At 47.1% G+C, this 23,850-nt stretch overlaps 1 protein-coding gene across 2 annotated transcripts in view; it reads right to left on the reverse strand.

Moving 5' to 3' along the window:
* Window positions 1–8,322: 8,322 nt before the first annotated feature.
* Window positions 8,323–23,850, reverse strand: part of Dyrk1a (dual specificity tyrosine phosphorylation regulated kinase 1A) — a 128,475-nt gene continuing 112,947 nt past the window's right edge. For both annotated transcript variants that reach the window (XM_048346230.1, XM_048346231.1), the window contains exons 10-12: window positions 20,108–20,414; window positions 19,297–19,421; window positions 8,323–11,317 (exon numbers count right to left, since the gene is read on the reverse strand). In XM_048346230.1, the coding sequence (XP_048202187.1) occupies window positions 10,697–11,317; window positions 19,297–19,421; window positions 20,108–20,414 (1,053 nt within the window). In that variant the 3' untranslated portion in view covers window positions 8,323–10,696. The remainder of the gene's footprint in view (window positions 11,318–19,296; window positions 19,422–20,107; window positions 20,415–23,850) is intronic.

A 23,850-nucleotide genomic window follows, 5' to 3' on the forward strand; every position in this document is an offset into this window, starting at 1 on the left:
CGCAGTGCTGCGGTCCCCACACGCCCACTGAGCACGGGCACATCCGGGTGCCGCTCTCCCTCCCGCACAGTCTTTCTGTGACGGGGGCAGGGGTGTGAGTGTGGAGGCATCGCGAGGGCTCTGTGGCATTACCACTGCTAACAATCCACGGCCGGGGACAGTGTGGCCAGGCCCAACAGCAGCAGTTAACTCTGCCCACCGTTGGAGTGGGGCTGAACAACGATCCTACCATCACCTTGGGGTAGGAAGAAGAGAGTCGGGGAGACAAAGCTTGGGGAGAGGAGCAGGGAGTCCCGAGTTCAAGCCCTGTATGTCCACACACACACACACACGCACACACACACACACACACACGCCCCCTGCAAAGGCACTGACAGCCCAGTCCAGGTAGGGGAGAAGAAAAATAGAGGAAATGCTCCTCCATGGCCAGAACTTGAGATGAAAAATTAATGCCCTTTAAAAAACAATTTTTTGAGGTTGCTACTGGTACTGGAGCTTGAACTCAAGGCCCGGGCACTGTCTTTTAGCCTTTTTGCTCAAGGCTGGTGCTTTACCATGTGAACCACACCTCCACTTCCACGGGCGTCTCACAGGCTTCGCTGCCTGGACTGGCTTCAAGCTGCAGTTCCTTCGATCTCAGCCTCCCGGGTGGCTAGGATTATAGGCACAATCCACCAGCACCTGGCTAGTTAATGTCATTTTTAACCTAGACAAAGTGCTCTAGGGTTTTCACCCACCAGACACCAGTTCTAGATGCTCACAGATCTTTTATAACAGGGGAGAAACTGAGGCCCAGAGAGGTGAAGCAAGGGGCCTTTCCTAACGTCGCACAGCCCAGGACAAAAGGGCTGGGGCTCCAACTGTATCTACTCTAGTTCCAGAACCTTCGCTGCTAGGCCTCGGATGCCATTTCTCCCTTCCGCTCGCTGCTTTTCTGGAACATTCCAGTTCTATAGGAGAGAAGGCCTGAGTGAAGGAGGCACTTACGGGGGGTGGCTGGGGCTTCAGAGAGATGTAGATAAATAGCCAGAGCCATCCGCAAGCACAGGACATAGCCACACATGGACACCGGCAGGTGATCTGGCTTTCTTCCTGCCGTGTACACTCACCCAGATTCCTTCCTCTGAGATCTGCAGAACCATGCCAGGGTGGGCACAGGGGGCGGCGATGTCCCAGGGATACCATGCCCGGCACTCTGGGAGCCCTTTCTTCCTGCCTCCCCATGTTAAATTACACTCAGAGCTTGGCAAGGAACTCCTAACTGCCTGGCCCATTAGCAGGCCACGCCTGTGGAAAAGCCTGCTGGAAGAGGGAGAGGCACACCGGAGAGGCAGGGAAGTCCTGCAGGCCGCGTCCCCCGCGCCTCCAGCAGGAAGTGACAGCGGGACAGGCCCGGGCCCCAGCTCGCACCGGGGGGACCGCGCGACCGAGCCACGGGGGCCAGGAGCTGTGATCCTACCTACGCAGGAGGCTGAGATCTGAAGATGGCGCGGGCGAGCCGGCCTGGGCGGGAAAGTCCCTGAGCCTCCATCTCCAATGAACCACCAGAAAACCGGCAGCAGCGCCGCGGCTCCAAGTGGGGGGAGCGCTCAGGCCTAGAGTTCAAGTCCCGTGACTGACGCAAAGAAAGGGGGCCGGGGAGTGACCCACCCAGCTCTCCCCTCTTCTTAGCCCGATCTTCTTCTGTGTGTCAAGATGGAATAGGAAGGCCGGCCCCCACCCTGTGATCTGCGCCAGCCCGGCTCTGTGCCTCAGTGGCACAGTGAGCTCTTCGTGGCTGAGGAGCACAGTCAGAAGCCGCGTCCCCCATGGCCAGCGCGGGAGGGGACGGAGCCTCTCGGGCGCCTACGGAGGCCCAGCTCCCGCCGGAGCTGCCCACGCTGGCCGCGCCGTGGCAGGTGCCTCGTGGGGGACTCATCCGCCCCAGCACACAGGCGGACCGGGGCTGACAGCGGCATGGCTTGAACGCCTGCTCCTGGGCGGGGGAGGCTGCGCTCCTCTGGGCCCGCCACACTTGGCTGTCGGGTCTGTGGCACCCATCAACAGAGGCCAGAGGAGCTGCACCTACTGGACCTGGCCTCCCTGCCACCCGAGGGCACCAGGGGCTCACACCTGTCATCCTAGCCACGCAGGAGGCTGAGAGCGGAGGATGGGGGTTCAAAGCCAGCCCCACAGAGAAAAGCTGTGAGTCTCTTAGCTCCAATAAAATACCAACAAGCTGGAAGTGGAGCTGTGGCTCGAGTGGCAGGACACTAGCGTTGAAAAGAAAAAGCTCAGGGATAGCATTCAGGCCCTGAGTTCAAACCCCAGAGGGGCGCACGCACACACAAAAGATGTAATCTATGAAATGCAAGTATAATAATAGAGCAGGGGTTTTTGGTTTTGTTTTTGGTCAGGGCCGGGGCGCTGTCCCTGAGCTCTTTTCCTCAAGGCTAGCTCTCTATCACTTTGAGCCACGGTTCCAATTCCAGTTTTTGTTTCTGTTTTTGTTTTTGAGTGGTTAATTGGAGATAAGAGACTCAAGGGGACTTTTCTGCCTGGGGCTGGCTTCAAACTGCAACCTCGGATCTCAGGAGGAGGAGGAGGAGGATTACAGGCCTACATTACAGACATCAGCTAGCAGAACGTTGTTTTTTTGTAAATATCTATCTATCCGTGAGAAAGCTGGAAGTTCTTCGGAGGGAGACGACATTTCCCTGAAGTTCAAGTGGGGCCGATCACCAGAACCGATTACGTTTTGTGTTTTTTTTTAAATTAGTCTATATTACTCGTATAGAGGGTTGTGATGTTCCTAACCATACATACAACCCACTTGATCCACTCACTCATCTCTCCCCCTCAGGGCTCCTCATCTCTCTCTCTCTCTCTCTTTTTTTAAACTTCATCTACTTCTTGAAACAATTCCAACAGATTTCATCGTAGCTGGGTGCTGCTGGTGGCTCACCCCTGCAGTTCCTAGCTTCCCAGGAGGCTGAGCGTGGAGGCTCCCCTTCAGCCCCTCAGGCCCCTCGGCCTGCCGTCCACACTCCACACGTGCCTGGCCTCTGACTTTCCCATGCCTCAGGACCCCGAGTGGCATGCTCTGGGCTGGGAGCAAGGAGCTGGCCAGGCCGGGGAGCTTCTCCCACTGTTGTCATGGCAGCGGTGGGAGGGGCCATGTCATCAGTTCCCACTCTCTCCCCTCCCCCGCCAGTCTGGAAACAGTGAGGGCACGTCCCACACCAAACCCAATAGGAATCACACTCCAGGAGCTTGACTGACCCCCCTGACCCCCCCTCTCCTCCCACGGCCCCGAGGTTGCGATGGGACAACGCCTCTGGGCCACCTCCACCCTAGCCACCAAACAGGTAGTGAGACAGGCTGGGATGGGGCAGGAGCGTGGGCACGAGCGTGGGCCCTCCGCATGTGCAAGTACAGGACGGCCTGCGATCTGCCCTTGTAGCCTGGGAACTCTACCTCCCAGGAACACTTCACCTATCTAACGTGAATACTCAAACCGCAAGCACGGATCGTGTCATCTTTTGCCCACACCAAGCGACAGGCTTTGCACCGTCATGTCAGTCACGGATATTGTGATGCCAACGAACTGGCTTTCGGCGTAGCCTATTCTAACATTTCATGGAAGAACTGGAAAAATGTTGTGAGAAACTAAGCTAGCTTGCGTCACCTCGCCTAACCACAACTTTAGTCGGGGGGTAGGGGCTGGTACTGGATTCTAAACTCGGGGCTTCAGGCCTGCTCGGCTGGCACTCTGCTACCTGAACCATGCCCCCAGGCCAGCTTTTTGTGGGTTAATTGGAGATGGACTCTTACATACTTTTCTGCCAGGGCTGGCTTTGAACTGCAATCCCCCAGATCACGGCCTCCTGAGTAAAAATCCTGTATGCGTGCTCGATGTCAGGGCTGGCCCTCTACCACTTGAGCCACACCTCTATTTCCAACTAAAATATTTGGGAGTAGCTGGAGCTTCAATTCTGGGCCTTAGCGCAGTCTCTGAGCTTTTTGTGCTCCGGGCTAGTGCTCTACTACTTGAGCCACAGATCCACTTTGTTTTGGGTACTACTGTAATAGGGAGGTCAGATCTGGCCAGTGCCATCATTAGCTGTGGAGGAACTTCAGGTTGACTCCAGCTCAGATTAGAGCAGAAGCCAACTCCATCTTCTAAGATCTCCCCCTCCCTATCCAGGGAAGCTCCCCTTCGCTGTGATAAGACTGTGTAAACTGCTTGACCACCTGAACGTTCAAGGAACGTTCAAGGTTAAACCTGTGCCCTCCTATGAGTAGGCGAATCCACCTGCATCATGTGAGCCCCGCCAAATCCATGCGCCAATTCTAACCAGAATGATAGGTTGGTTCAAACAGATGCTATGAGACAGACTGTAACTCCACTGGCCACCTGCGTGCGGCCTGGCATGCTCTGTAAGTGTTGTATCCTCATTGGCCGCCTGCGTGTGGCACGTTTGACTGTGATGTTTGCCTTATAACCAGGCTGGAAGGCCACACAGGGAGGCGGCTCCAGCTCCCGAATCTGGGCTGCGACCAAGGCCGGTCGGTTCACTTTTTGTTCACTTTTTACTTCCCCAATAAATCTGTCTTTTTGTCATCTTGTAGCTGGAGACTGTGTGGTGGACTCTTGGGGGAACCAGGAATCCCTTCCCTTGGGGGGGAACCCCGTTTCATTGTAGCGAACCCCCACTCTACTTCAGTACAGACTTTTCTGCCTGGGCTGGTTGGCTTTTCACCGGAACCCCTCAGGTCTCAGCCTCTGCTAGGATTACACAGGGGTGAGCCATGAGAACTCAGCAAAATTGAAACAACAACAAAAAGGTGTGTGGGGGGAACGCAGTAGTTAGCTTGCAGCTGCTTGTTTTTTAAAAATGTCTCAGTCTGATTTATAAACTCAAAAATGATCAGTGCTTTCTGCTGCCCGTCAGCTTGCTTTCTGAAGGATGCAGACCTCCCAGGTACTGCAGGGCGGGTGTGTGTGTGTGTGTGTGTGTGTGTGTGTGTGTGTGTGTGTGAGGGGCGGGCAGGGTGGTTGGTCACATTGTCTCCAGGGCCCAGTGACAATGCTTGTTGAAAAACATTCTTACCTTAGTCACTCTGCCAGATAAAAATGGTACTAAAAACCCATCCAATATTGTCTAACATTTCAGCACCAAACGTGATGTCAAAGCAAAATTCTAAAATAGCAAAAGCAACTAGTGAAGCAAAGTTCACATCCAGCCAGACTCCAGAAACAAAAACACACATCACTCCTGTTCAGTTACTCATGGGAAATCCCACACGCTCCTCTTCCCACCTCGCCTGCTGAAGGCAGGTGTGCATTGAGATCTGTACGCACAAGGTCCCACTGCAGTTGCACAAAACCCTGCAACTGGACGCCACGGACAGCTCCACCTTACAAAGGGTAAAGCAAGTTCTGGAGGAGCCAGACCTGCCCCAGATGGAGGCAAGCTGCAATCTGGGGTGCCCCCCCCCCAAGTGATGTTTTGACACGTTTGGCCATTTCTTATTTTTAGAAAACTTTGTGCCAGAACTGGGTCTTGAACTCAGGGCACTACCTCTGAACTCTTCTCTGACGTCCTACCACTCGAGCCACAACTCCACTTCTGACAGGGCTGACTTTGAACTGTGATCCCGTGAGAGCCACTGGCACCTGGCTTCATTTGGCAACTTCTGTCTCCGGGCAGGCTTGTTCTAACAACCTTGTAGCGCGATGCAAGTTCTATCACGAATTCCCTACTGCATGCAGATCAGGATGTTCTTACATTCAAGCTAACACATTAGCCCCGGGCCTCTTCCTGCCTCCCCACTATTTGGCTGAAGGCTCAAACTCTGCAAAACATCTAGCTGAGAGCAGCAGAGTTCACCCCAGCTCCGCTCCTTACCGCTTGGGCTTGCCAGGCGTGGACGTCAAGGTAAGACTGCATCCTCCCAGAGGGCATCTGCAAGCCCATCTTCCCCCCCCCACCTCCACCGCCAGCACACGTGCAGGTGGTGCAAGCCGGCATTCCTTGCCTTCCTAACCAGTCCTACTTCCTCTCTTGGCAGGCCACTCCCGCGGTGGCCACACCTACGAACCGGCATCGAGGCCCCCAGCCACCGTGGACACTGCCACTCACGCCCAGGCCCAACAGCCTCCCTTCCTGGCTTGCTGAAGGATTCTGGGACGGCTGCAGAAGAGGAGGTGCTGGGAGCTAACTTTAGACTAAAACCCCTAAAGGTAGCAACTCTAAAAAATAATGTAAAGGTAACCAATAAATCAAGGGGCTCAGCGCGCAAGCAGTGGCGCGTACAATGGCCTTTCTTCAGTGCCACAACCTGAGGCAGCTCCTTGAGCATTTTGCTGCAAGAAGTCAGCCAAGACGCAGGGCAGGGCCGCCCAGTGCCTCAGCTCCACGGGGTGTGTGTGTGTGTGTGTGTGCGTGTCCACTCGCGTGCTCTTTCCTTCGCTTCTACATGAATGCCCGCCATCTCTGTTCACGCTCAGGATGATGAGTTCCATTGCCCATCCCCACCCCACCCTGCGACGCTGCCCCTTCCCAGCCCGGCCGAGAGGGGCAGCACCCCCGCGGGAGCCCGGGAGAGCTGCAGCGCTGCCGCCCGCCTGGCGTCTCCCGCAGACTCCAGGTTTGCCGCGAGTGGCCAGTTCATGCAAAGCTGCAACGAAACGAGCCCGACTCGCCACCCCCCTCACAGAGGGACGAGGCCCCACAGTGACTGCGTGTGGACAGTGTTCCCTCGGTGTACGGCCGTGAGGCGTGCTGCCAGCGCCGAGTGAAGGGCCACCGCCCTTGTTCTGCATCGCTTCTCCCCGAGGAGCTGCCGTGCCGAGGAGACAAACACCAGGGGCCGTGAACCCCCCACCTCGGCAGTTCCACCCCACGGGGCGGCCGGCCAGAGGGGGGTGGGCGGGAGGGCGGGCGCTGCGGGGACGCGCAGTCACAGATGGCGGAAAAGGAAAGGGACGAGAATGAAGGTATTTCCTGCAAGTTCTCCATGCTGAAAATGACTGCATCCTCACTCAGAACCACGTGAGTAAGGAGCAAACGTTCACTTTCCCTTCCTGCCGGCACGGGCTTCCCAAGGCCTCATCAAGACCCCCCAAGGCGAAGCGCAGCCTCAGAACACTGGAGTCAGGCCCGGCTTCTGTCCCTTTACACTCACCTTCTCTCTCCTCCTACCTGACGTGCAAGAATAAACCATTTCATCTACTGCGTCTGGTCATTCCTGTATAATGGACATATGGAAGATTACTCAACTGGTACTGAGGGCTACCCATGTCCAGTTATGACACTAGAGGGATGTGAGACTTCACATCCTAGGATGGGAAGCCCAATGGCAGTCCCCAGCGCCACTCAGGGAGTCCTACAGGACTGCGCAACACGCGTTTCTATCACACAGGCCAAAGTCCCCAGTCTAAAACAGCAAAGCCGTCCATTCTCGTAGGTAGGAAGCTCCACTTTGTGTCGTCAGCCTCAGTGTTACAGACCACATTTACTGCTTTAAACACCATTTCTTACCTGGGGAATGTCAGCTTAGGACAAACGTACGCAGGTTCATTTACAGAAAGAGAAGGCCTGTTGTTAGAACTGGACTTCGCGTGGCGGGAATTCTACCGGCTTTAGAAGGGGGTCCTGGCCTGGGCCCACAGGAGGGTCTGCGGGAGGGAACGCCACCTGTTTGTCTTCCCTCCTTCATCGACCGAGCAGGCCTTGCCTGAGAGAACACACTAACCCTCTCACAAGGCTACCAACGGGAATGTGAGCACTGCCAACTGTGTCATTAAAAAAAAAAAAATCAATGTTAAAAATCAAATGATCTGTTAAACCTCCAGCTTTTACTTTCAGACATATTTTTACCCTATGTTGATGTAACTCAAATATTTTCTTTTTTAATACATTGACTAAGTAACTCAGTATGCCTACCAGACCTGGACCAGGTTAATTGCATAGGAAGATTGTTTTTGTTTTTACTATGTTTACATTTTTTTAAATTAATTTTAAAAAAGCATAGTAAAGAGTCTGAGGACAAATTATTCAACTGTTTATCATACATAAGACCGCATGACTATAATACAAAGGGGGTTCTTGTTTTCATTTAACGTTACAATATACACAGCAAGTCCGGACTAGATCTTACAATCTGAACACAGGTATTTAACCTTTTCCATGCTGCTTATGTTTACAATGCACAGGAGTCCTGTAACCAAACTGTGGAGTAAAGCACACAAAACTGGACTGTAACATAACACAGTATGCAGAAGCATTGGATTTTATGATTCGCTTTATGTAAATATCGGCTTAAAAACTGCTTTCGTTTTTGTTTTTTGGGTTTTTTTTTGGTGCTTGCTAAGATGTGGCAACCAGCACAGAAAAAAAAATGACCTGACTACACAGTGTCAGCCTTCTTTCTAGTCCACTCCTGAACGGCAGTAACTAGGGATCCCTTCGGGTATTGCTAGACTCGAGATGATATCCTTTTATTTACTGTAAACCTTTATGAACTATCAAGTTCAAAAAAAGAATCCACAGGCTTGACATTTAATTACAAAATAAATATGGATTTCCTGATTAACAACAAAAAACTTTTGTGGTTTATAAAAACGATTATTCCAAGGTTCCATTCACAGTTACACAGTCATAAGCCTTTCTTTTGTCACTATTACATATAAAAACCTGCTTTTGTTCAGAAAAAAGTTGACCTAGCCAGCCACATGGAGTTGACCACTAAGGAGTAACGTGGTGCTCTGCTGAGTTGTTGCGAGCAGGGTGTCGGCAGAGGTAGTTTACTGCTTCTTCTCTAGGCTTCTCTCCATCCTGGACAGGTAAATGACTACATCTTCATTCTCCCACTTCAACCGCTCTAAAGGGTAACATCCTAAAAACGGGTCAATTTAAAATGGGAACACAAATTTAGCGACTGCCAGACTGCGTTACATTAAGGCAGCATTATCCCCAAAGCGAGGCACCTGTTAAACACCAGCCTGTTCACTTCAGGTCATGCTGAGGACTCTGCTTTACTCCTGCTCCTAATTGGGACCTCTTGGTGCGACCAAGGTCTCACGTTCAAGTTTACAAGTCGGGTAATCAGGAATACAGGATTCACCGGCTGGCTCCATAGCTCCTGGATCCAGTGTCCCTTTACCTTCAGAAGCCTGAACACATTTAGAATGTGACAGATGGCAGAATCTTGAATTAGATGTCAATCTATTATGTTCAGTACACAGATTGCTGTAAATGTATTGGCTATGGATTCAACAGTTCCAGTTTTGTTTAAGCAATAGTACAGCCATAATTTTCAACTGACATTTAAAAATGGTCTAGTTACACCTTGTGTCAAAGTGCAGAACTGCTACATTATTGGTTACAGACATCTATGTGCTATAAAAACAGCTTTGGTACAATAAATTATCAAAAAAGAAAATAAATTTTTGTAAAATTCACAGCATAATTGTGAGGCAAAAAAGCAGTCACATAAAATTCTGCATTTTTAAAAATGTTCAGGATGAACAGAAGACATCTTTGTGCAGAAGAAATGGTGGAGATACCACGTGCCGAGAAAAAGCAAAAGTAAGAAGCAGGAAGGGCCACAGCTGTAGCTACTCCCATCAAAGCAAACCACCACTTCTGTGACCTTCAACCAAGAATGAAGTCAACTTCATGACACACGCAAAGTCACCTTGCAATACCTTACAATTAGTGGGTCACAAAAGTCTGTTTTAAAAGAAAGGCCTCTTGAAATACCCATTCTCTGTGTTTTCAGCATTAAGGACTGTCTGCGAAAGCACGTCCACAAGTGATTGCATCTGAAATGGTAGGCTCTTCTAACTTGGAGTCCAAATCCATAAGGCCAAAGGTTATCCCAGAGACCACCACTCAGACCTCCCCAGGCTGGCCACGGCTGACCCGTTGATTGCTTCTCAGTGCACCTTGGTGAGGAGACCAGTCATGTTCCATGCCTATCTTCCCGTGGCCTCTGCCCTGGGGGACCCCCGGGATCCCATGTCATCGCTGCTTTGCTCCTCAGCATGTTCCATAGGAGAGTTCTGATTCCCGCCACTCAGCATGCTTAATGTGCCTTACACACACCAACACGAGCGCCCCTGTCACGCGGCTGAAGACGACGTCTGTGTAAGCTGGAGGCCCCTCGTCCTTACAGCACTGCACTTCCGTGCCCAAGTGTGTTTAGAGGACTGAAAACCCCAAATTTCCCACCCATCCCAACCCAAAACAAAACAACAAAAACAGGGAAAGGGGGGTGGGGGGAGGGCAGAAAAAGGAAACAAAACACCCTCAGGGGGCCCTTTATGCAAATTATGTGCAGTGCCTTTTATGTTAAAATGAGTTGGCAAATGACCAAGACCAACGTCTGAACATTAACTTGTGTTGAATAGAAAGACAAAAAAAAAAAAAAAAACCAACCCACTATGACTGGAGGTGGCAAGTTAAATGGGGGAGGCAAAAAGAGGATACCTCTGAGCTATCCATGAAGATGGGTTTGGACATGGCTCTTAAAAACTTCATTGTCCCTTTGCAATCTTTTCAAGTTTAAAAAAAAAGTCAGCTTTGCCCTCTTGTAGCGGTTCAGTGTGTTAATCTCCTTCTGATTCAAGCAGCTTTGCACTTTGTTTTTGGAAAAAAACACCACTTCTATAAAAACACACAAGAAACAAACTCAAGTTTCAATGTAGTCACGAGCTAGCTACAGGACTCTGTTGCACACAAACTCCTGTCATGGGGGACTCTTCTCTATCAGCCCCTTGCCTCATCGTCAGATGTCCTTCAGTCATGTAATGTGCAGGACCTGTATTAGCAGAAAATTGGTATGTTGGGTGTCCAGCTATGCCAGTCTCTTGGCGGGGATTGGAGTAGACGGTCAAATTAACGTCCATAGCTCCATTCTGTCCAAAGTCCAAGGTATTAGCAGCCACTGGGCGGTTCTGGTAGGCCTGATTGCCTTGATTCCCAGTAGAGGAGGAAGATGTGGAGGAAGAAGTCGTTGAGGAAGACAGGGACGTCATGGAGTGGTGACTGTGGCCAACCTCCATGGAATCCTGGGTAGAGGAGCTATTTGTTGGAGAATTGTAGACCCTTGGCCTGGTCCGGTTACCCAAGGCTTGCTGTCCATGGTGGTGGTGGTGATGGTGGTGGTGGTGGTGGTGGTGGGAGCTGTTTCCATGGTGATGATGCAATGCGTTCTGCTGAGGGGCGACATGAAAGGTTGTTTCTTGAACAGGATGAGTCTCAACAGTGACTTGTGTAGGAGCTTCAGTGCCTGACCAGCCAAGGGGAGCCGGAAACTGCTGACGCACCTGTGACGACACATTTCCCAAGGATTATTACGATTATTCTCATCTTTGCTTCCTCCAGCATTTACATTAACAAGGAAGAGGTTTTTGACACATTTAACAGACTCTCAAGCTTCACTAGCCACTCTTTTTCCTGGAGGTGAAACCTAGGACAGGGCTAAATAACTTTTTCCGTGAAAGTACCATACTTCCAGAACAGATCTCCAATCTGACTCTTCTACCCGCCCCCCTTCATCCCCACCACTCAGCACCTCCCATGCGAGCCCTGCTCCATCTGTCCTGGTCCTTCGCTAGCCCACCCTCCAGACAGAAGCAGGACTGCCATTGGAAAGCATAAACCCAATCACTTCCCGCCCCAAATCCCTCTGAGACCTCTACTGCTCTTAGAAAAACAATGCTATTTCCCCCCAATTTTTCCTTTTTCTATTTCTCCCTCCTTTTCATGTTATTTCTGTGCTGGAATCAGGAATTAAACTTGAGACCCAGCACCCTCAAATCCACTTTCTTGTTCATGGCTGGCGATCTACCATTTGAGCCCTATCTCCAGTCTGGCATTAAGTGACTGGCTCTGTCTCCCCACAGTTCTCCCCAGGCTCGTTTCTCATCGTGGTCCTCTGACCCTCAGCCTCCTAAGCAGCCACGAGCATAGCACTACAGGTCTGAGCCACTTTCCAATCGCTCGCTTTCATCACCTGGGCCTCAGCCACACAGTATCTTCTTTTTTTTTTTCTTTCACCTGGCAAGATCTTTAAGTGCTTCACTGTCCACCGTTCTCTTCTGCCTAGAACACTCATTTCTATCTTTGCTTGGATGTCACTTTCTTACACTTGGGTTCAAGAGCCTTTTCTAATTAATCAGCCTCTGCTGGAAGTACCCCAGAAGCTTATTGTTCTCATTCCTGTACTACTTAAGGTGTGGCTAGGTCCTAAATTACTAATGGAGTGAGGATGAGTGCATGTCACTGTGAGCCTGGGGCACAAAATGCCTCCTAACCTCCAGCTTCTGGATGCTGCTCAGCCCTACAGGCTGGTGGAGCCATTACTTTCAACACCTGCTCTGACTGTTACATAAAAAGAGAGCAAAATCCCATGGTAGTCTGCAAGTCTGCACATTGGGGGAGGGTCTTGACATCAGTTTGTCCTGCTTAATATATCTCACCCAACAAATTTAGTCTTGCTCTGTCTGTATCATTTTATCCTTTATTTTTCCTTCCATCCTTCCATGGGGAATGAATACAAAGCTCTATCTCTGAACAATACACCTAGACCCTTCTCTCTCTCTCTTTTTCTTTCTTTCCCTTTCTTTGCTCTCGTAGCAAATGCTACTTTTATTTTTGTTCATGTTTTGTTGAATTTACTTGTATCACTGTAAGCTTTGAGAAGACTTCAAAGACTTGGTCTCTGCCAGAGGCTCATGCCTGCCATCCTAGCTAGCTGGAAGGCTGAGACCTGAGGACGAAAAGTAAGACTCCTATCTCAAATGGACCAGTAAAAAGGCTGGAAGCAGAGGTGTAGCTGCAGTGACAGAACACCAGCCTTGAGCAAAAAGGCTAAGGACAAGTACAGGGCCTTGAGTTCCCGCCCACCACACACACAACAACCATGTCTCTATCACCAGCTGCCAATATGTATTCAATGGCAATGTCAGAACCAACGTTATAACCAAATCTGAAAGTGTGATATGAACTTGGTCCTAACCTCCCAACTCCAGTGTAAGCCTAAAACTTTGGGCAGTACTAGAGGATATGTACGTACGTACGTACGTATGTACGTATGTATGTATATATGTATGCATGCATGCATGCATGGTCACTCCTCAGTATTAACAGAGGAATTGGTTCTTAAGACACTATGAATAGGGGCTGGGGATATGGCCTAGTGGCAAGAGAGCTTGCTTCGTATACATGAGGCCCTGGGTTTGATTCCTCAGCACCACATATACGGAAAATGGCCAGAAGTGGTGCTGTGGCTCAAGTGGCAGAGTGCTAGCCTTGAGCAAAAGGAAGCCAGGGACAGTGCTCAGGCCCTGAGTCCAAGGCCCAGGACTGGCCACAAAACAAAACAAAACAAAAAGACACTATGAATATCAAATCTCATGGATATTTATCTTCCTATGTAAAATAAAAGTGTCATTTATGCATATCTATTTTAAATGATCTCTAGATTACTTACAATATCTAATATAATAGAAATACTATTAAGAGTTAATTTAATGTCTACGTGGTGAAACCCACGAATGCAGATCCTGAAATTACGGAGGGCATTGTATTGTCTACATACCTGAGATAAAGCTTGGTTTATAAATTCAGCATGGTAGGAGATTAGCAACAACAGCTTATAATAACAGTACAATCATAATACTATACTGCAATAAAAGTTCTATTAAATGTGGTCTCTCTCAAAACACTTTATAGTACTTTCACGTACTCACTAAAGGAAGCTGTGAGAACTTATGGATTCTCTTGGGCATATCTGAATCCCCTGATCATCACCCCTGGGCTTTGGAATTGTTATTAAGTCAGAAGTGGATCTGTGGCTCAAGTGGTGGAGGGCCAGCCAGCCTTGAACAAAAAACCTAAGCACCCAGGTCCTGACTTCAAGCCCCAGTACTGGCAAAAACAACAACAAAAACAATTATTTCTGGAATTTTCCATTTTAATATCTTCAGGCCACAGCTTATTATGAGTAACAATGAAACAGGAAATTGCAGATAAAATTGGGCTGCAAACTGAAGTTTTCAGTGGGGAAAATATTGCGCGTGCGAGTGTGTGTGTGTGTGTGTGTGTGTGCGCGCGCGCATGCGCGTGCTGGCTGGACAGGAGTATGGAATACAGTGCCATGTTAAGCAAATGTTATGTTGTTATTTCATTGTTTTTTCTTTCAGGATTTCTGTGTGTGTTTATGCACGCATGTGTGTTTATGCATGCATGCATATACAGATATGCCAAGAATATGGTTTGAACTCAGGGCTTTTGAGCTCTTAGTATTTTAGCTCAAGACTGGCATTTTTAAACACAAGCCACACTTCCACTTCTGGCTTTTTGGTGGTTAATTCTCTAAGTAAGGTCTCAAGGACATTCCTGCCTCAGTTGGTTTTCAACTGGAATGGTCAGATTTCAGCCTTCTGAGTAGCTATGATTATAGATGTGAGCAACTTGGTATACAACCCATGGTGGTTTCTTAACTAATGACACTACATTATCTACATGAATCACCTCACTCTTTGACTTAATTTTACTTCCAATTGCCTACGAAAATTTATACAGAAAAACTGCATGGATGGGTGAGGTGGTGGTTAGTCGCTTTGCTGTCCTTTCTGGAGGCATTTTATGAAGCTCCAAGTAGATTCAAGTGAATGTTTTGGAAGGTTTTTTGGTTGTTTGTTTTTTGCCAGTCCTGAGGCTTGGCTTCTTTTTGCTCAAGGCTAGCACTCTGCCACTTGAGCCACAGTGCCACTTCTGGCTGTTTTCTATATATGTGGTGCTGAGGAATCAAACCCAGGGTTTCATGTATAGGAGGCAAGTGCTCTTGCCACTAGGCTAAATTCCCAGCGCTCAAGTGAATGTTTTCCACCAGATCTCCATATGCCATATCTTATGTATAGTACCAATTCCTACACATTTTCAAAGTCTTGGTTTTCTTACAAGCTTGGCATACAATTTACAGCTCTTTCTATGAGTTCATACAAAGGCATTATTTATGCACCATTTCACTAGTCCCCTATATATTCAATATAGATTGTTTCCAATCTTCTTAGTTATAGCAAATGATGGTACTGTTCTATAGGCTTTTCACCTAGTTTTTTTAAACTAGGTGGTTAGATGAGTTGGAAGGGGAAATTTTTCACTGAATCCCCTTTTGTATTTAACTCCGGGGGGGGGGGTGTCATGGGGCTTGAATTCAGGGCCTGAGTGCTGTCCTTGAGCTCTCTCACTTAAGGCTCTACCACTTTGAGCCACAGAGCCACTTCCAGCTTTCTAGTGGTTAATTGGAGGTAAGAGCCTCAAGGACTTTGCTGCCTGGGCTGGCTTTGAACCTGTGATCCTCAGATCTTGGGCTCCTGAGTAGCTAGTAGTATGAACCACTGGCACCTGGTTTGTATTTAACTTTAAAAAAAAAATGATCTAATTACATCAACTACCAAAAATTAAGTTAACATGGTAGGCATGTTACACTTGTACCCCAATTACTTAGGGAGCTGAAGAAGAGAGGACTGTGAGCTAAAGATGAGCCAAATCAAATCAGCAAGACCCCATCTCAACAACAATAAAAATTAAGTAAGAAAGGGAATACTGACTTCTGTCAAATACATTTGGAAAGTACTCAGACAGCCGGTGGGGTTTAGTTTTGCTGTGGGTTTTTTTTTTTGTTTTTGTTTTTGTTTAAGGCTAGCATTCCTCTACCACTTGAGCCACAGCTTCACTTTCCTGTCCGGGCTGGCTTTGAACTTCAATCCTAAGATCAGCCTCTTGAGTAGCTAGAATTACAAGAATGAGCCCCAAGTACCCACCACTAGGTATTTTTTATGTGTCTGCAGCACTTAATATATCTGGCAGAGGGAAAGGGTGAAGAAAGACTTCGAGAGTACAAGAATGACATTTAATATTTGAAGCATATAGTCAAGAAAAGTGCGAAGAAAAAATACTTTATAGGCAAAGAACACAGGCAATTCACGGAGGGAGGCTCAAGAAGAGGAATAAAGAGATACTAAGATGGCAAAACTTGAGTAAGTAACTTGAGAAGAATGTAAGTACAGAGCTAAAGCTAATTGGGGTACAAGTGTAACATGCCTACCATGTTAATTTAATTTTTTGTAGTTGATGTAATTAGATCATTTTTTAAAAAGTTAAATACAAGCCAGATGCCGGTGGTTCACACTACTAGCTACTCAGGAGCCCAAGATCTGAGGATCACTGTTCAAAGCCAACCCAGGCAGCAAAGTACATGGGACTCTTACCTCCACCAGAAAGCTGGAAGTGGCTCTGTGGCTCAAAGTGGTAGAGCCTTAAGTGAGAGAGCTCAAGGACAGCACTCAGGCCCCGAGTTCAAGTCTCAGGACTGGCACGAAAAAAAAGGGGGGGAGAGAACAGTCTAAGTAGAGACCAAATCATTGCCACCTTGATAAGTCCTAAACTTTAATTTTAGGTACAAAGGAAAGACAAACTAGTTTAAAGTAGGGTGAGTGGCAAAACTGGACTGCTTTAGCAACATTCACTGGCTGTAGAGAAAGCAAGAGTGCTAACAGGTTAGTGAGACAGGAGTCTGGCAGACCAGTCACCATGGTCTCCACAGAGGGACAGGCAGTGGACAGTGGTCACAAGAAATCCAGTGCAGAGAATGAAGACATATTCCAGATGCTGAAAATTCAGCAAATCAAAGCAAACTCTATGATGTTCCTCAAATCCCCAATTTATGGCAAGCAAAGGAGTGAATTTAAGACTGTTTTTTACAAAGAATACATAAAAGAACAACAGAGGAGTGAGGCTAGCAGTGAAAATAGTATCAGTTGGTATGACACAACTGCAGTTCCTACTGTTGAGACAGTGATATTTATAGTAAACAATTAGAGATGAAGGCCTGGGCCACAGGAGTGGTTTCAGTGAGATAAAGGCTCAGGAAGACTTGGTAAATATAGTCATTGCTAAGAGTGGTGAAACCAACCAGGTAGTGTGCAGGACAGGTGTCATTCTTCAAACACACTCAAGTTTTGTGGTAGGCAGAGAAAAGCACCCAAAATAGGAGCCGCAGAATGGAAGGCTAGAGAAATATGGGAACCTCAAGAAAACCAGTGAGGGTTTCAGTGGTCGGGGAGAAGTGAGCACTGCCCCATGCAGCTGAGGAATGGAGAGGAAACCTGTTAGCGTCCCTGGGCTCCGCAGGGAAAGACCGCCGCTGATACTGGCGGTGAGAAGCTAAGTGGAACGAGCCAGAGTTCTCAGAGGGTGAAAGGGAGGAGAACCCAGGTAGCAGATGTGTGGGACGAGAAAGATGAGGTGGTAGAGAAGACTACTTCCTGTGGGAGATATCTACGACTGAGTCAATGCTGCTCACCAGAAGGAACCAAGAAAGTAGAAGAGGCTGAGGACACAGAACCAGGGGGATGGCAAGGGCACAGTCCCTAGAAGACTGTGCCCTTGGTGGGTTGGGCCTTCGACAAGAATCAACACACTTCTTTCTAATAAAAAGGCGGAGGACAAAAGGCAGGGCCATATTTTAATGATACAAAGTGAGAGGGGGAGGCGCTACAGAAAAGAAGAGGTCCGGGAATTCAATGAAGAATAGCTTAGGGTTGGAGGCATGGTTCAAGCGATGAGAGTACCAGCTGTGAGCAAAAAAGCCAATTGAGAGTACAAGAGCCTGAGTTTAAGATTTAAGACCAGGTAGACCATACTACCCTCCCTCCCCACCCCAGCCCTAAAGAGTGCAGGAAAGTTTACAATTAGTAGAGAATGGGAGAGGTGGAATGACTTGAGAAATATGTACACTTGCCCAGTAAAGGATGGTTAGTGTTCATGAACAGGGATGACGACATCGTTGATGAAATCCTCTGCAGCAACAATGAGCTAGTGCAATCTGAGGCTTACTTCAGCTATCAAGTAATAGACCCATCTCCATAATGTAGCACAGTATGAACTAACAAACAATAGTTTACACTTGGTAAAATATCTTTAACATCTGCTTAATACTAATTTTAAAAATTACTTAAATGGATTCTTTTGTAAGTTCAAAATATAAAACAACAGAGGTAAAATCCAACGAACACAGATTCAGATACCAGGACTCTAAGGATAAAAGACCAGGAGAGGCAGGGTGAACTGAGGTGACCGCCCATGAAGTCTCAGTTCCCATAGGAAAATGGAGACTGGAACTATGTGAAGCTCACACTGGGCAGTGGATCACGCCTGTAATCCTAGTTACTCAGAAGGCTGACAGTAGGAGGGTAACAGTTCAAAGTCAAGACCCATCTCAACCAATAAAAGCTGGGCATGGCACATGCCTGTCATCACAGCTGTGTAGGAAGCATAGAAAGGCAGATCGTGGACCAGGCCAGCCTGGGCAAAATGTAAAACCCTAAGCTAGGTGTCAAGTGGCTCACACCTGTAATAGCAGCTAATTAGGAGGCTGAGGATTCAGAGGTTAGTGGTTCAAGCTAGCCTGGTCAGAAACGTTCAAAACACCTCAACTCAGAGATGGGTGCAATGGTACACACTATCATCCTTAGCTACGTGGGATGCTGAGGTCAGGATGATTACAGTTGTAGGCTAGTTCAGGCAGGTCTGTGAGACTCTATCTCCACAGAGGGAGACAATGGTACACAACTCTCATCTCATGAACAGGAAGCTTAAAGCAGAATGATTGCAACTCAGGCATACACAGGAGTGGGTTTATTAGCCCCTATCCTAAAAATAACCAGGGAAAAACAGAGCTGCTATCAAACCAGCTGAGCAAAGTCCATTACCACCTAAAAGAGCAAGTGTCTCAAGTGGTACAAGACCCAACTAGCAACTATGAGGCCCCGAGTTCCAATGAGAAGAGGGGGTAGAGGCAAAGACAGTGATAGGCAGAGATTGTATAAAGATTGCATAAAATCAAAAAAAGTTGCTGTGGTACGTGAGGTACCTAATACGGGAAGAAAATGTTTGAAATAATGACTGATGTGCACTCAACAAATGTTAGCCACTTTTTTTTTTTTTTTTTTTTTTGCCAGTCCTGGGCCTTGGACTCAGGGCCTGAGCACTGTCCCTGGCTTCTTCCCGCTCAAGGCTAGCACTCTGCCACTTGAGCCACAGCGCCGCTTCTGGCCGTTTTCTGCATATGTGGTGCTGGGGAATCGAACCTAGGGCCTCGTGTATCCGAGGCAGGCACTCTTGCCACTAGGCTATATCCCCAGCCCTTAGCCACTTTTAAATCCAGGAAGCCGCTGTCTTTCTTTAGTGAGGTGGCTGTGCTAAGGCCCTGGCCGTGCCGTGTGCGCCCACTCACCTGGGGACTGTGTGTCTCGCAGTCCATGGCCTGGACGGCAGCTGTGAAGTGCCCCCCGCTGTGCCGGTGCTGGTGCGTCGGATCCGACCTGGCCCTCCCACTGTTGCTTGTCCCCGACGACCCACCTGAGGCAGCACAACAAAAGGGAACTTGTGAGTTTCACGTCAGTTAGGCCCAAGTTGTTACTCTACAGCAAGGCTATGTATTAAACCTCAAACCCCCAAACAAAACCCAAATCTGTAATATACCCTTAAAGTAGACTAGCAAGGCATTGGATTCCCTGACTAGAGCTGTCCTCTCACATCAATACTAAACTAACATAACAAGTTTAATTAAGGAAAAAACTTAAGAATGAGTGGGAAAATAATTCTATTTCAGAAACAACTAAATTATTTTTTTTTGGGGGGGGGGGGGAAGTCCTGGGCCTTGAACTCAGGGCCTGAGCACTGTCCCTGGCTTCCTTTTGCTCAAGGCTAGCACTCTACCCCTTGAGCCACAGCGCCACTTCTGGCCATTTTCTATATATGTGGTGCTGGGGAATCAAACCCAGGGCTTCACACATACAAGGCAAGCACTCTTGCCACTAGGCCATATTCCCAGCCCAGAAACAGTCTTAGACAATAATTTTGTTTCCAACTAGTGGGCAGAGATATCCTTACTATTAACTACAAAGAATACCTAATAGGCTGCGCCCCGCCCCCCCAGCCCCCAGGTAAGACACTCAACCTGTCAGGTACTTACAATTTTATAAACATTTTAACAGAAAAATACCAAGCATGGACAAGTACAGGCCGGCAGGGAGAGTACACACCTGAGCTTGACGATGTGCTAGAGGTGGTGCCTGAAGACTGGGACTGCTCCATCGCAGGGCTCGTGGACACGCTGTTACTTGTATTTGTACCTTCATCAGCTGTTTTCTTGAAAAAGCTGTGCTGCAGGGCATAATACGGTTGAATCCGAGTTTTGGGGTCATAATCAAGCATCCTTAAAATGAGGTCTTTGAACTTCAAGTAGTCAGCTACTGTATGACCCGACTCGCCGGCACGTCGCCCGCCAGGTCCTCCTGTCTCCACTCCAAGAATATTATGAAGTTTACGGGTTCCTGGTGGTTTGTACTCCTGTAAGAGAAGAAACATCATAGGCTTCCTCTCAATTTTATGTAATATGTAACAACTTACATAATTTAACCCCAAATGTTTTAGATTTTATATGTGGATTCCTTTTATTTAGAAGAGAACTTTATAGCGTTAGCTCCTCTGCCTATTTACACAATATTATTTGAGAGCACTGTGGCCAAAGAAATTGAACATAACTATCATAACCTAAATTGAATATGAAGATAATGCAGAGCAGCGGTGAATAAACTAAGGAATGACCCAGAACCTATTTTTGCATAGCTCCAACTAGAAATGTTCGTTCTCTTTTCAAGGTTACAAAAACAAGCAAAATGCAAGCAAATTAAGATGTGTGGCAGAGGACTACAAAGCAGGCCCCCTTGACTCCTCTCCAGAGGAGGCCTTGCTGCGTCACTGTGTCTAAGAAGGTGCTGCACTGCTGCCCTAAAGGTGACTCCAAGTATGCGCTAAGAAACTCCAGGCTACCCAATCTGCTCACAGGAGACAGTTTACACAATGTCTCAGAATAAATTACTTCTAACTTGTTGAGATTTTCCCCAAAATGCCTTAATACAATACTGTAATTCTCAAGATGTTTTGTATTCAGAACAGTAACACTGGATTCTTGTTTCCAATTATAATGTAGAAATACATCAGGTGACTGTCTCCATTCTAAAAGCAAAACAACAATAACAAAAAACTTGCCAATGACTCATGTCCATAGTCCTAGCTACTACAGAGACTAAGTGAGACTGGGAGGACTCCAGGTGGAGGCCAGTCCAAACACCAAAGTTTTCAAGACCTCCTCAAACCAAGAATTAGACTCAGTAGTGTACATCTATTATCCTAACTATGATAAAAAGCCTAAAACAGGCATAACACTGTCCAGCTGTGTGCCACAGCCAGAAATAAGACCCAATGCAAAAAATAACCAGCACCAAAAAAAAAAAGGGGGGGGGGGTTTGGAAGCATGCCTCTACTAACAGCTACTAAGGAGGCTGAGCTATGAGGACACCCACTCAAAGCCAGCCCAGGCAGAAAAGCCTGTAAGACTCTTTCTTATATCTAGTTAAGTAGCAAAAATGGGAAATATGACTTATTTCTCAACTTTTAAAAAACTAGTTTGACATCCAATAAAAATATCAGACAGAAGAAAACAACTCAGCCTACATCTACAATACAGTGAAAATTTAGATAAAATGTTAAGAAAAAAATCTACATTAATGGTCTAGATATGAAAATTAGTTTAAAACTTTTACTTAACTAGAAGAAATTTAGTTTAAAATGTGGACAGCATATGTGACCAGAAAAACTATTTTTAAAAAATGATAATACCTGGGGCTGGGGATATGGCCTAGTGGCAAGAGTGCTTGCCTCATATACTTGAAGCCCTGGATTCGATTCCCCAGCACCACATATACAAAAAATGGCCAGAAGCGGCACTGTGACTCAAGTGGCAGAGTGCTAGCCTTGAGCAAAAAAGAAGCCAGGGACAGTGCTCAGGCCCTGAGTCCAAGGCCCAGGACTGGGGAAAAAAAGAAAAAAAAAAAAAAAAAGATAATACCTCCTCTTCAACATAGTACTAGAATTCCTGAGAGCAATAAGGCAAGAGGCAAATATAAAGGCGATCCAAATAGAAAAAGATGAAGTAAAACTCTCTCTCTTTGCAGATGACATGATCCTGTATTTAAAGAACCCCACAGACTCTATTTCCAAGTTACTTGAGCTGATAAAAAGCTTTGGCAAAGTAGCAAGATAAAATAAATCCTCAAAAAAATCAATGGTTTTTCTGTATGCAAACAATGTGGACAGAGAAGCTGAAATCAGGAAAGCAACTCCTTCTGCAATAGCCTCAAAAAAAAAAAAAAAAAAAGCCCACAAAATCAACTTAGGAATAACAACCAAAGAAGTGAAAGATCTCTACAATGAAAACCTTAAAAATAACCTGAAAAAGGAAATTAAAGCAGAACTAAGGAAATAGAGAAACCTCCCATGAGCCGGGATTGGGAGGATTAACATTGCGAAAATGGCAATACTGCCAAAGGCTATCCACAAATTCAAAGCAATACCCATCAATATCCCAACACTATTCTTTAATGAAATAGAGGAAGCAATCCAAAAATTCATATGAAACAATAAAAGATCCCGAATAGCAAAACAACCCTAAGCAGGAAGAACAGTGCTGGAAGAATATCAATACAGGCCTGAGGACCAATGGAATAGAACTGAAGACCCAGAAATGAACCCACAGACCTATGGCCACTTGATCGTTGATAAAGGAGCTAAAAAAAAAAAAACTAGGATGGAAAAGAGACAGCCTCTTCAACAAATGGTGCTGGCATAATTGGTTACACCTGTAAGAGATCCTTATCTATCACTCTGCACCAAAATCAATTCCAAATGGATCAAAGACTTCAAGGTAAAAGCAGATACCCTTGAAAACACTGCAGGAAGGAATAGGAGAAACACTTGGGCTCCTTAGCACAGGTCAAAATTTTCTTAATAAAGGCTCAGAAACACAACAACAACAACAAAAAAGGTTGGACAAATGGGATTACATCAAACTGGAGAGCTTCTAACATGGCAAAGGACGTAGCTTGCAAGATACACAGAAAGCCCTCAGACTGGGTAAAGATCTTCACTGGCCATACAACAGACAAGGGCCTTATATCTAAACTATACTTAGAGCTCGAAAAATTGAGTTCCCCCAAACAAATCCTCAAACGAAACAACTGCTCCCTTAATAAATGGGCTAAAGACTTCAAGAGAGACTTCTCTGTAGAGGAAATGAGAATGGCCAAGAGACACATGAAGAAGTGCTCAATATCACTGGCCATAAAAGAAATGCAAATCACAACATTGAGATTCTACTTCACTCCAGTAAGAATGTCTATTATCAAAAAAACTAGTAACAGACATTGGAGGGGATGTGGCCAAAAGAGAACCCCACTACACTATTAGTGGAATTGTAAACTTGTTCAACCACTCTGGAAAGCGGTATGAAGGTTCCTCAAAAGGCTAAACATAGAGCTCCCCTATGATCCAGCAACTCCGCTTTTGGGCATTTACCCAAAGGATTACACGCAAGACCACACTAAAGCTACCAGCAAAACTATGTTCATCGCAGCACAACTTACATTGCTAAAATATGGAACCTACCCAGATACCCCTCAGTAGATGAGTAGATCAAGAAAGTGTGGTACATATACACAGTGGAATTCTAGGCTTCCATCAGAAAGAATGACATTGCCCCATTCATACGTAAATGGAAAGAAAGATTTGGAAAAAATCATATTAAGTGGGCTGGGGATATAGCCTAGTGGCAAGAGTGCCTGCCTCGGATACACGAGGCCCTAGGTTCGATTCCCCAGCACCACATATACAGAAAACGGCCAGAAGCGGCGCTGTGGCTCAAGTGGCAGAGTGCTAGCCTTGAGCG

The sequence above is a fragment of the Perognathus longimembris genome, chromosome 5, assembly GCF_023159225.1.
Source record: "Perognathus longimembris pacificus isolate PPM17 chromosome 5, ASM2315922v1, whole genome shotgun sequence".
NCBI lineage: Eukaryota > Metazoa > Chordata > Mammalia > Rodentia > Heteromyidae > Perognathus > Perognathus longimembris.